The sequence below is a fragment of the Falco cherrug genome, chromosome 2 (genome assembly GCF_023634085.1).
Source record: "Falco cherrug isolate bFalChe1 chromosome 2, bFalChe1.pri, whole genome shotgun sequence".
Lineage (NCBI taxonomy): Eukaryota > Metazoa > Chordata > Aves > Falconiformes > Falconidae > Falco > Falco cherrug.
The window spans coordinates 1,033,510-1,046,034 of record NC_073698.1 but is presented as its reverse complement, the minus strand read 5'-3'; the positions used below and the strand labels follow the sequence as shown (position 1 = coordinate 1,046,034).

Below are 12,525 nucleotides of genomic sequence, written 5' to 3'. Positions count from 1 at the left end.
TTATTTAAAAACAATGAGCATATAGTTCAGATCCTGATCTCAAGAACTAAATGAAGACCTTAATCTTCTTTTGCAGAACCAAAAAACAAAAGAACAAATTGAAAGCTTGTTACAGAATGGAAAGCATAAAGAGTTACGGGATCGTCTCTGCTGCAGGCTGACCTTCGGGACCGCCGGGCTTCGCTCTGCGATGGGAGCCGGCTTTTGCTATATCAATGACCTTACAGTGATCCAGTCAACACAGGTAAACTGCGTAGCTGTATAGGAGAGGACTGAATGAGTTCACAGTAATTGTTTGGGTCCTGTCGTGTACCACTGAAGTACAAGCTGAGGGTGAAACACAGCAGACGTTCCACAGTAGAGGATAGCATGTAATGTTTCGTGCTGAAAGAAAATAAAGTACCCTGAATATATTTAACTGGGCTTCCTAAGAAGTAGAGTGTAATCGCTTCCACTGGAATTTGACCAGTAGTTAAAATCTGTTATACTGTTCTATAGTTGGAAATCATTAGCTGTCATAAGAACTTTTAGTATTTGTCAAAAACTAAGCAAAAAACCAACAAGAAAACCCCAAAAGCAAACCCACTCTAAGTTTTGTATCAGGTTTTACTAAGAAAATGAACAGGAAGTAAGATGAAAAAGCAAACGTAGACTGACTGTGAAGAACATCTGTATTTTAAAGTTTAACTCCTGGGGGATCCTTCTAGTAACACTGTGTTACCTACAACTGGATTAGATGTAGAAAATACTATGGTTAAGTGTGCTGGTGTTGCTGTAGCTCTGTCTGTAACTCTTGACACTTTTTAAAGTAGAGATGCAAAAAAGTCAAGATTTGAGATATGAACTTAAAACTCAAACTGCAAGTCTTATGTTACATACTAGGTCAGAGAGGTTGATGATACATGGTTTATCTATGATTTAATATTTGTGTATGTGGGTTAGAGATCATTACAGAATCGTTTGATCAGAAAACATTTTAAAGGGATATTGGCCTTTGAGGGCTAGTTCTTTGAATTTTGGAGTGGAGTATTTTGGGATAGACATCTTGATTTAAATACAAACAGGGAGATCTCTGAATTTAGACATAGCTCTCATGCCATTTCGTTAGTCGTACATTAGTGTTGTTGGAAAGGATCTGATGAGATGGGTGTGCATGTGGGGTAAAGTTTTGGCCAGGGAGGCTTTAGTCCTAATTTCCAGCTCCTCTACCGGAGATCAGGCTCAGCTCAGTGGCGGTGCTGGATGTAGATTTAGAAGGATACAAAAGGTGGCATGTGGGGTTGAAGAGCTGGATAGAGGCTGCCGTGGAGTCATCCATGAGCTATCAGTGTTGTGGTGGGGAAACCTGGTGGCAGAGACTCCTCACTTCTGACACATCTTCCATGAACCATATCTTAGATTCTCTTGGCTAGCTGTTTAAGTTGATTAACAACCAAAAACAGTTTTCTGAATTTTTTTCTTCAATATTTTTTACCCATCGCTTTTCCTCTGTTGATTTTGGTCTTGCATGCCAGAAGAGGGCTGGAAAATGATCAGACTCCTCTCTGTTTCCCTCCCCGCTTCTCTTTCAAGCCATATTAATGAATTGTATGTGTGTTGTCTGAATATATCAACCTGTTGATTAATACAAGGCTTAATAATCTCTGCCTTTCTTTGAAGTGCTGTTTTGTTGAAGGGCAGGTGATGTATTCTGTCTCAAAGAACTTGGTCCCCAGTTGTCTCATTTCTTTCCCAACCTCTTCAATAAATACCTTTGGAAGGAACAGTTGATGTTGATTTAATTTTTGATCAAAAGTGATCCATGCTGCTTTTCTATATTGCCGGCTCATAGTGGATTTGTTCTTAAACTTGCTTATTGCACAGTACCGGGATGTTTTCCAGCTGATGTGTTCCCCAATCAATTTTTCCTGAAAACAAGTAGATTAGATAATTACTCTTCACAACTAAACTTCTTAAGAAGCTAATTTGGAGTACGCTTGAAATTGATCTGATACTATCCAGACTTTAAGCATGTGAAAGAAGAGTCTAAATTTGAACATTGATTTATCTAGAGTTGTAGTCCTGTTAAATTATCATTCCTGACTTTGATAGTCACTCTTGTACATACTTTATTATGGTAAATATTAAGCAAAAAGCAGTTGGATTCTTAATCTGCAAAATACAGCTTTTTCTCGCCCCAAGGAAGGTAGTGCGACGGAAGGAAAGAGAAATGTTGAATCATCTTGAAAATGGATAGCATGAGTCAAAAAATGGATGTTCCTTATTTCCTTTCCTTGTGAACATAGAAAATACAAATGGGTTTGGATTGTGTATATTAAATATACTTAACATCTTATGCATTCCCACCTTTAGTCTTGACTGTTGAAAACACAATGAATTGATTTATTTGTAAACATTGTACTTGGAACACCAACAAAATTTTCATTATGGCAAACCTACTGAATCTTGTCTGCTTTGTCAAGTATTTTTTTTATAAATGAAGGTTCAGCTGCATGATAAAAGATGTTTTATTACATGATATACAAAAGGTTGATACAATCTCTCATTTAAAACAGTGCTCCTAAACATTTTAAAATAGTTGTCTCTCTGTAGGTTAATGCTCTGGTAGGAGTCCCTCAGTAGACATGACTAAAATGATTTGTTTTCTGTTGGCTCAGGGTGAAGTGGTTGCCTAAAACTTGGAACAGCTGGGACTCATGTTAAGCTCTTTGACACTGCTAATGTTTGACCTGTACAACGGGAGCCCAAACTCTTTCAGTGAACCCAGATTCCAATAGCTGTTTATACAGGCTTTGAAAAGAGAAGTGACATGTTGGAACTTATTGGTAGAGTTTGAAACCCAACCTTATATCTGACCATTTTTTCTCTTCAGTATCATCTTGGTTCTAACAAAGTTTTCCTTGCGTTTCTAACCTGTAAATTGGACGCATCTTAAAAATGAAGCTTCCTTTAATTGTAGCCTTACTGATCTGGGTCTGCCATACTTATGTGCTACAAATGCTGTAATGGTATGAACAAAACTTCCTGGTGTGGTACAGGTGGTCTCCACCGATCCAGTGGGAATGATCTGAAGAGATTAAGGAAAAAAAATAGTTTAAAAACTAGTAGCTTGTTGCCAGTGATGGAATTGTTAAGAGTAGCGAAGTTGCTTTAAACAAGTCCACTTTTATTTGAAGCAGAGTACACATTTTGATAATGCAGAGGAAGTTAATGATAGTCACTTTACTTTTTGGCTTGTGCAGTGTGTTGAATTTGGAGTTGCTCATGCTCTGAGCGCCTGAACGTTGCATGCTGCCTTTGTGTTTCCAGTCTCATGAAAGCGTGACTGAGCTTGGATTGGCCGACTGATACGCATTCTTGGCAGACAGTGGAAAGTTTCGTTTTGGTCAGCAGGGAATGCGTTTGCAAGTTCAGTTTCATGGGTACTACTGGTTTCTGAAAGTAACAAACTGGGTTGTATTCATTTTGCTCTCTCTGTAGAGCTTCTCTGTAGAGCTTCTCTTTTAGTTGTTCATTAAAGCCATGTATCAAGTTAGAAAAAGCAATCTCTGGGAAGTGGACTAAAACTAATTTCTGAAGTAAACTGGATGAGATTTAATCTCTTTGAGTACTGGTGTCAGAAGCTAATGACATAAATGGATTTGCTGAACCTAATCTGAAAATGGGTAGCCCTGTCTCTCTGTATTTGTCCTTTGCCTGCTACAGGAGTAAGTGGCCATTCAAAAGAAGTGGACTTGGTGTAATTTAAAGTGTTTGCCTCAATTAAAATAAATCTTGTTTAATGGTTATGTTGATGTCATGGAAAGTCAGATCCAGAAAGGTACAGAATATCCAGAAGCGGCTTTTGACTCTTCTGAAGATTGCAGCCACATAACCTACATATAAAGCTTAGGTTTTCCTCCTTGAGTTTTGCTTCTGTCCTGCTGAACCAATTGCTTTTGTTAATGGGTAAGTGACCCATCACTGACCTTTACAATGACCTGACAAAACCAGTCACCTTTGCATCATTGCTATGAGTTTCCTATTGTTAAATCAGCAACGCTCGATAATCATATCCTGGGCTGCATCCCCAGCAGCGTGGCCAGCAGGGTGAGGGAGGGGGCTCTGCCCCTCTGCTCCCCTCTGCTGAGACCCCCCCACAGCGCTGCATCCAGCTCGGGGGTCCTCAGCATCAGAAGGACACGGACCTGTCGGAGGCCACGGAGCTGGTCAGAGGGCTGGAGCCCCTCTGCTGTGGGGACAGGCTGGGAGAGCTGGGGCTGTGCAGCCTGGGGAGGAGAAGGCTGCGGGGAGACCTTAGAGCAGCTCCCAGTGCCTGGAGGGGCCGACAGGAAAGCTGGGGAGGGGCTTTGGGCAAGGGCAGGGAGTGGTGGGACAGGGGGGAATGGCTTGAAGCTGAGAGAGGGGAGATTTAGGTTGGACATGAGGAAGAAACCCTTCCCCGTGAGGGCGGCGAGGCGCTGGCCCAGGCTGCCCAGAGCAGCTGTGGGTGCCCCATCCCTGGCAGGGCTCAAGGCCAGGCTGGACGGGGCTGGGAGCAGCCTGGGCTGGGGGGAGGGGGCCCTGCCATTGAACAGGGGGTGGAACAAGATGATCTTTAAGGTCCTTTCCAACCCAAACCATTCTGTGATTCTGTAATAGTTGAAAGATTTAAATACTAGACTTCATAAAGCTGTTACTATCTCTCTTGATTTCACCAACCAAAAATCTTTCCATCTCGTCCTTGGTACCATCACTTTCCCGTCACTTCTCTTTTGCAATTGATCATAAGGGACCAGACATGCAAGAGGGTTATTTAAAACATGGCTGTAGAAGCAGACTGGGTCTGCCAGTGAATTTTTTATAGAAACATCATTTGAACTGTGCAGTGGTAGAAATACTTCAGTTCACCTAAAGACAGGTTTTTTTTTAGATCCATATGCTGACACTTGCTACTAGGTTATTACGAAGTATGTAGCGGCAAGATGTTGAATTGGATATCTTCAGCTACAGTTTAGAAGCAGTAGCTATCCTGGGAGAAATGAGATGGGGGCCCTATCAAAACATGAGTCTTGTAAAAACGCAATAAAAGTCCTTTAAATTGAGAAATTTACTAAAGAAAGGGCTTATCCTAAGAGGTGTTGGATATCTGCCCTCTGAGAGAGGGACAATGACACCTGGAAGAAAACAGGTGTGAACTCAAGTAGAGGGTTGAGACATTGGAAAGACTCTGCATTTACTTCCTCTTGCTGTCTTTTTTTTAAATTTATTTTTATTTCCTGCAACTTTATTAAAGGTATTTGGATAGTATACAAGTCCAGTAGGGCTGGGCAAACTGCAGCTGTGGGATCTTTGGCTAAGCTTAAGGTATTATGTTCTCATACCGCATATTGTGTTGTCTTAATTTTAAGTAAAACTTCACCATGGCAGAAAGTAAAGACATTCCTATTTTTATTCATATGAAAACTCTGATCCCTGTCAAACAGTGAAACTGGTTTAACAGGATGTCCTAAGAAAAACCTTGCCTCACCCTTGAGGAGACTGTAACTTAAATTGTAGTGGCACCCAGTAGCTGCCAAAAATGCCTAGGCAGAAATAGCTGGGGTGAGGTGCAGGGGAGAAAGTACAGAAGACCAAATCCTGCTAAAAAGATCACTGTAGGCCCTTACTTTGCAGCAAAAACAATCAATTATTCTGTGTTTGAAGAATGAGGGAATGGAAAGCTGGGAGATGTAGAAGGGTGCGGGCATTAGAGCCAAAAAGCCACCCCAGCTATGGTGGTTGCCATTGGGATGTAAGGGGAGAGGTAAGAAATTTGTGCAGAATCCTAGAGATGCCATGGTTGCCGGAAAGTTCAAGGGATGCTTCTGCTCTTGGGGGAGAGTGCCTGGGGGGAGGTGTGAAATAGAAATCACAGGTAAATCACATTTGTAAAGAGCGATTTGCAATGTATCAGTTGTTCTAGCTGAACTTACCTTGATTAGTGCTGCTTCTGAAAAAGCTTATATGCCCCTTTTAGCCTTCTGCTTCTAACTAGTGCTGGTTTGTCTAACGTGGTCCTGCTTCTTCCATAACCTTGTCTTTTTTTGTGCCGTTGTTGATGTTTGGGGAACTAGTTTAGACAAAACTCTGCAGTGTGCTCTGACCTCAAGGTGCCACTAGCCTAGATAAGGCATCTGTTGATAAGAATGTTCTAAGAAACCTGCTGTTAATCTCTTTATATCCAGTCTGTTCAAGTCAAACTTGAACACATTTTCTCCATGGCTCTATCTCTTGTCTCATTACAACTGTGAATGAAAGTTCCTGATATGTCGTCAGGGTGCTGCGAATGTGTTGTGTATCAACACGTTTCAGTTCAGTGTGCAGGTGACTTCAGCTGGCGGTCATGCTAGCCATGGCAGAGCTTCCAGTTCTGTCCGTATTGAAAGACTTACTTATTTTGAAATTTTTCCTCTGTGTGCAGTCCTCTATTCCAGCTGCAGAGGTAGTGTGTCTATAGTTCTCCAAAGAGATGCCAGTATTCACTTGTTCATGCTCTGAAGCCCATTCTTTGATGGAAAGGGCAAGAACCATTAAGAAAACGGAACTGAGCTGAATTTCATGGGTAGGAGTCAGGCTAGCTTTCCAGTTGAGAGATCGCTTAGTGGTGATAGTGAGTCAGACCCAGATGAGAATGTTACAAAGCATTGCACTTAATACCAGGGCAGGGGAGGGGGCGCGAAATCTGTTTAATTCTGGTACAAAACACCCTCACTCCTCCTATCAAGAGGAAACTTGTGTCCTCATAAGAGGTGGCCTTTTTAGGGTAGCCTTGGCTATGGTAAGTTCATGGTGCTGTGTTTGTGTTGAGGAGAGCTGCTTTCTGATTGTAGTGAACTGTACACTCTGGAAACTTCGTTAACAGTAGTGCTTCCATCTTTTTGTCTAAAACTGCTGATCCGTCCTGGGTTCTTTCTGTGGTGGCTCTCCAGAGAGATTCTAACTGGGAAATAAATGGATGTGAAGGCCACGGGGAAGGTGAAGGTGGAACACCATGTAATGAACTAATTTGGAGCACCTAACTCCTCCCCTTTTGAAAAGAAGGGGTGGCTGACTGCAAGGCTGTTTGGTTTTCTCTGGTGTATGTTTTGGCACATATTTCTCCTCATCCCAGTGTGTGTTTAAAACCTACTCCCTTCATCTGCTTCCCTTCTCCTTGCATGGGGCTCTTCTCTGGTACCTTGGCACTGGAAGTGTTCCATCTTGATGTATAGAAGACTGCTTGTATTTGTGCTATTGTATCTGTGTAGTATATAAATAGAGGACTTTGGTGTGCCCACCTGGAGTAGGTCACTAGTAATAAACCTTTGTTTGAAAAAGCAGGTGAGGGTGAAGCATCCTTCTAATGCAAACTTAGAACTAACGCTTTGGAAGCAGTGCTGAAAAGGGGTCTGTCTCGTACTGCAAACACAAGGACAAAGACTAGCACTAGCGTTATATTGCCTGAGTGGATGGACTTCCAAAAAATGGATTTTTCTTTATTAGGTCTTTAAGAAGTTGGTTTGAATACATAAAACCAGCAAACACTTGCTTTCAATCTGTACTCTGCTTGAGGATTTTGCTGCCTTGAGCTTTCTGTTGATGCTCTGTGGTCACTTATTTTTGTACTGCTTTTATTTCTCACAACGGATTCTCTGCTTGCTTTCCTTCTGTGAACGCTTCTGGGGGGAAAATAAATATGCTGTTTTTGTGAATATTATTACTGATATTTTTGCTGAGCTGTATTTTGCATACTGACACTATAAATCCTATGTCAGAGATAACTTGTAATGTTTGTGTGTGGTGCACTAGAGCTAATTCTTCCCTACTTTTTTTCTTTTACTTCCAGGGGATCTACAAGTATCTTGAGAGGTGTTTTTCAGACTTTAAGCAGAGAGGCTTTGTTGTTGGATATGACACACGAGGTCAGGTGACCAGCAACTGCAGCAGTAAGAAGTATGAGTATTGATTACATTTGCAAGACTAGAAATTAAATTGTGGCTTTACATTCATTTCATTCTATCGGAGTATTTTTTTGTCATGAACTGCACATGCTCTTTCCCCTCCCATAGTCCATTTAAATAGTAATGAAGAGAGGCATGGACTAAAGCCTTTATAATGTCATTTGCCAGCAAATGTGGAATGTAAGGCTAGTCACTTCACCAAAGAATTTAGTCTAAATGCACAAGAATATTAGGCAGACATTAAGAAGTTGATATGCCTGGAGAGAAATTTGAATGTGAAGGTAAATTCAGAATACTAACATCTAGGTTGAAGTCACTAACTCTTAATGCGCTATTGTTAACACTGTTGTTCTTCTGTGTTATGCATCTGATTTAAGCTTGCTTGGGGGAGAATTCTACCTGCAGCCTACTGCAACCTGGCGTGTTGGTACCCTTGTGCTAGTCTGTGATCTCAGTGTATTTCCTCATGGGGAATGCTTTACCTGGAATACTTAAAATGTAAACTTCCAGTGATGCCAAATTGTGCTCTTTGCAAGGAAAGGGGAGAGAGCATCTGTAAAAGGACTGCTTTCTGAATTCTATTAGGAATCAGAATCCCTTGCCATTACAACATATGTTTTATTCCCTGAATGATGTGTCTTACAAAAAAACCAACCCAGTAGCTAATTATTTGGTTAATGAGTAGCTAATTGTTGTAGTTAATGTAGTTATTCTAGTTAATTGTAACTAATGTAGTGTGTTGTGGGTGGTTGTTTTTTTTTAAATTTTTGTCAACATTTAATATTCTAGCATTGTGAAAGCTCTTGATGTAATAGAGTACAGGATCTAGTTAGTGTCTCCTAAGGGTTGTTTCTCCATTCCCCTGAAGTCTGCTTCTCCATGCTTCCTGTATGGCCTTCAGACACGTGTAGAACTTCACCCACCAGGCTCCGGCATACGGATTTTAAACTAATCTGTTACACTGTGTGTGTAAGGCTATTACCCAAATTTTCTGGATTATGCACAGCTTAAAAATATGGAAGGGTAAGAAAAACATTCCATTCCAGCCACATAAAGCTTGGAATTCAGATTGGATGGCAGTACAGTGGTGTTTCACATATTGAAGGAGCAAATCAATTCTCAGTTAGATGTTTCTTTTATCCTCTTGGGATGACACACAGTTACAGTAGTGCTAAAATCAAGTTGAACCTCCCAAAAAGAATATTTTCAATTGGATCAGCGTGCTTATCCAGCACTATATGAGCAGGAGTGCCCCCTTCTTTGCATCCAGTTCCAGTGCTGTGGGAGATAGCTGGCTGTACAACTGTATCCCGTAATTAAGTTGATGTAAACTGTTGTGATACACAAGCCAAACTTCAGTAGCTTCAACTACAAGCTAGGCTCTCAAACTCTTTTTAAGTCATTTCAGGTTACGTTTGATAAGTGCTATAGTGATATAGAAATTCTGAGTAACTGAAATGTAGACTGCGGTGAACTCATCATGGGGGATAAGGAAGCAAGTATTAATGCTTGTCTGTAAAAACGAGTGAGCAAAGCAAACTTACACTGCTTAATCTCTCATCTGTTTTGACTCTGAGACTTCCCATTAACTACTGAGCTGTGTGTACCTGGCTTGAAAAGAGCAGTTTCATATCAAAGTTACCTGAAGGAGAATGTGTTTCTCTGCTACTTGAAAGGAAAAGTTTATTATAAAGCCAAGGTTTAAAACCATGGGTGCTATTACTGTTTCTGAACTTTCTGGATTAAGAGTGTGCAGCTTTGCAGAAGTCTTATTTTAGGAATAGATCTGCTTCATGGATATTGTCTGAAGCTGCTGAACAAGGCTGGCAAACATGGGTACCGAATCCTTTTCCAAACCTGCTGTTGCAGACATCTGGCACTTTAAACTTCCTGGGAGATTGGTTCTGTCCTTGAATGAAGGGCAAGTGTCACGCCAGTAGGTTCTGTATCCTTGTTTGATATGTAATATCAACCAATATGACTGGTTTATTGATGCAGTTGACTGGAGTGCCTTGCACTCCTCGAGCAACAGATAAAAGCACTGTCTCAGGTTCTACAACCTGAAAACTGAAAAAAAAAAAAAAACCAAACCCCAACAACAAAGTAATCAGTTTGTACAGTTCTTTGTAAGCCAAATATTTAAGGGATTTAAGAAACAAGTGAATTGAAAGTTACAGTAATGCCATATGGCTGTTGTATTGTTGTGGGGAGTTGGGTTGACTGAATGTTTTCTTTCTCACGTTGGTAGACTTGCAAAGCTCACTGCAGCAGTCCTGCTGGCTAAAGATGTACCTGTATACTTCTTTTCCACCTATGTCCCTACACCATTTGTGGTGAGTCATTTTTCTCTTTTATATTGTTGAACCCTGCAGTTAAGGGAGTATTTGGAAGCTTACTAAAAATGTGAACTAGCAATTTTCTTCTCAAATTCTGTTCCTTAAACGGAAAAATAGAGGCTGCTTGGTACACTTGGCTCTTTAAGGAGGCTGTAACAAGGATGTCACTGAATTCTTCTGTGTGCAGATAGTTAATAGAATCACATTTCACCCTAGGCTGTTACAAAAGGGCAACAGATCTTGCAGTGTGTGCTTTGCTTTATTCATTACACGTAAAGCATTCTGCTGTTCTTTTATTCTGTGCTTAAACACCTGCACGTCATAAGGCTCAAAGATGGTATCTACATGTGTGTGAATATATACACATGTATAGGGAGTTATGTTTTTGGCCGTAAGACTTACGTTGCTTAGAGTGGAAGAAATGAAGGATTGCCTTTACTTCTAATATCTTTAAAAAACCCCAAAACTTTCTGTTCTAGTCACAGCTTTTTCTTGCAGGGTTTTAAATCCTTATTTTTTTATTCTGTAAGCTTTTCCATTATGCTGTGGATCTTGTTTTGAGGGGAGGACTGAAAGGACTGGAGGCTTTTTAGCTGGAAATACTGGTGAATTCCTTCATTCTGTTTCAACCTGTTTTCTCTTAAATACTAGTGTAATTTGAGTGTAGACTTTCTTTAGTTGGCCAGTTAATGATTGTGTTTATGCAACTGCTAAATAGAACAATGTTCTTATGCAACAGAATAGAAGCAGCTTTCCCTATTACTAGCTACAGGAAACTGAATGATGAGCATTCAGGTATACAATTTTCAAATTGGTAAAACATCAGGAGCCACTTCCTCCGTAGCATCCTATTGCATGATTGCCCTAGTGATACAGGGTTATTTGTGCTAGCTGCAGAACTCTTGGGTAAATGGACATTTCTGTGTTTCCTTTGTAGCCCTATGCTGTTCAGCAGCTCAACGCTGTGGCTGGTGTGATGATCACAGCGTCCCACAATCGGAAGGAGGACAACGGATACAAGGTAAGGCTTGAACTGGAAGTTTGTAGCCTGTCAGGGTCAGCTGCTCTTCAGTATTACCTATGTGCCTGCGGCATCTGGCGTATTGTAGAATCACAGAAGGGATTGGGTTGGAAGGGACCTTCAAGACCAGCCAGTCCCACTGTTCCTGCCATGGGCAGGGCCCCCTCCCCCCAGCCTGGTCCAGCCTGGCCTTGAGCCCTGCCAGGGATGGGGCACCCACAGCTGCTCTGGGCAGCCTGGGCCAGCGCCTTGCTGCCCTTGCAGAGAAGAGACTTCTTTTGGAGGGCATGTGTGTACGTTAGAAGAAGGAATGATTTCAAGTAATTCATCCTTTTATAACCTGAATTACACACTTTCTTCTGCAATTAGGACTTAAGACCAAACTGCTTATGTATGTTGGGCACAGTTGTGTTGTGACATTCCATAGAGTCTAATCGGCAACTGGAGAAAAGCAATGTAGTATGTGTTCACTTCTTAGACTTAAACATGAGTTTAAGATTAAGCTATAACTTAGGTGAATTAGTCCACGTAGTAGGTAACTGTGCTGCAGACAGTGGCAGTTTTAGTTGATAAAAAATACTTTGTAGTAGCGTGTTATTCCCTGTAAGATTGTTTTTCTGGGCATTGAGGGAGAGGTGGGTGGCTTCATTTTGAAAACTTAGAATAGTATAAACATCCATAACAGCAAATGCTGCTTATGAAGTATTGTAACACAGTTTCCTTTCTAAACTTTATAAGAATCTGAACTAAGCTCTAAACTTTAAACTTGGCATTCTAGAAGCTTGGTAACAGGTCAGTGAGTAATGGCAATGATAGGAAAACCAGTTTTGCTCTGCACAGAGATAACTCTTGGAGGTGATTGTACTGCACTTGTCCTCTGTGGAAGAAGTTGTGAAGTACTTCAGCAGCCTTTATTTTTGCTTAGCTATAGCAGTGAATAAGAAAGTAAGCCACATCAGTCTTCCAGGTGCTTCATTTATCAAGAAGCTATTATGTTTGCATTTTCTGATACAGAGCATTTTAGTTTTGTCAGGATATTGTTTTTTCTAGTCTTTAACAATAATTGTTTTTCACTGTCTCCCCTGTGAACTCAAGCAGCTTCTGAAGGCTTTGGACAATTTTAGCCAAGCTTGACAAACCCATAGTTTTGAAGATCCTGAGTACCTGTGGGTTTCATGAAAGCCAGCGGACAAGAAAAGAGAGACAG

At 41.0% G+C, this 12,525-nt stretch overlaps 1 protein-coding gene across 4 annotated transcripts in view; it reads left to right on the top strand.

Annotated features, from left to right (window-relative positions):
- PGM2L1 (phosphoglucomutase 2 like 1) overlaps window positions 1–12,525 on the top strand; it is a 41,006-nt gene that overhangs the window by 16,170 nt on the left and 12,311 nt on the right. For 3 of the 4 annotated variants that reach the window (XM_055703089.1, XM_055703088.1, XM_055703091.1), the window contains exons 3-6: window positions 77–244; window positions 7,847–7,953; window positions 10,210–10,294; window positions 11,235–11,318. In XM_055703089.1, coding sequence (XP_055559064.1) covers window positions 77–244; window positions 7,847–7,953; window positions 10,210–10,294; window positions 11,235–11,318 — 444 coding nt within the window. The remainder of the gene's footprint in view (window positions 1–76; window positions 245–7,846; window positions 7,954–10,209; window positions 10,295–11,234; window positions 11,319–12,525) is intronic. The other variant, XM_055703090.1, reaches the window with a different exon arrangement.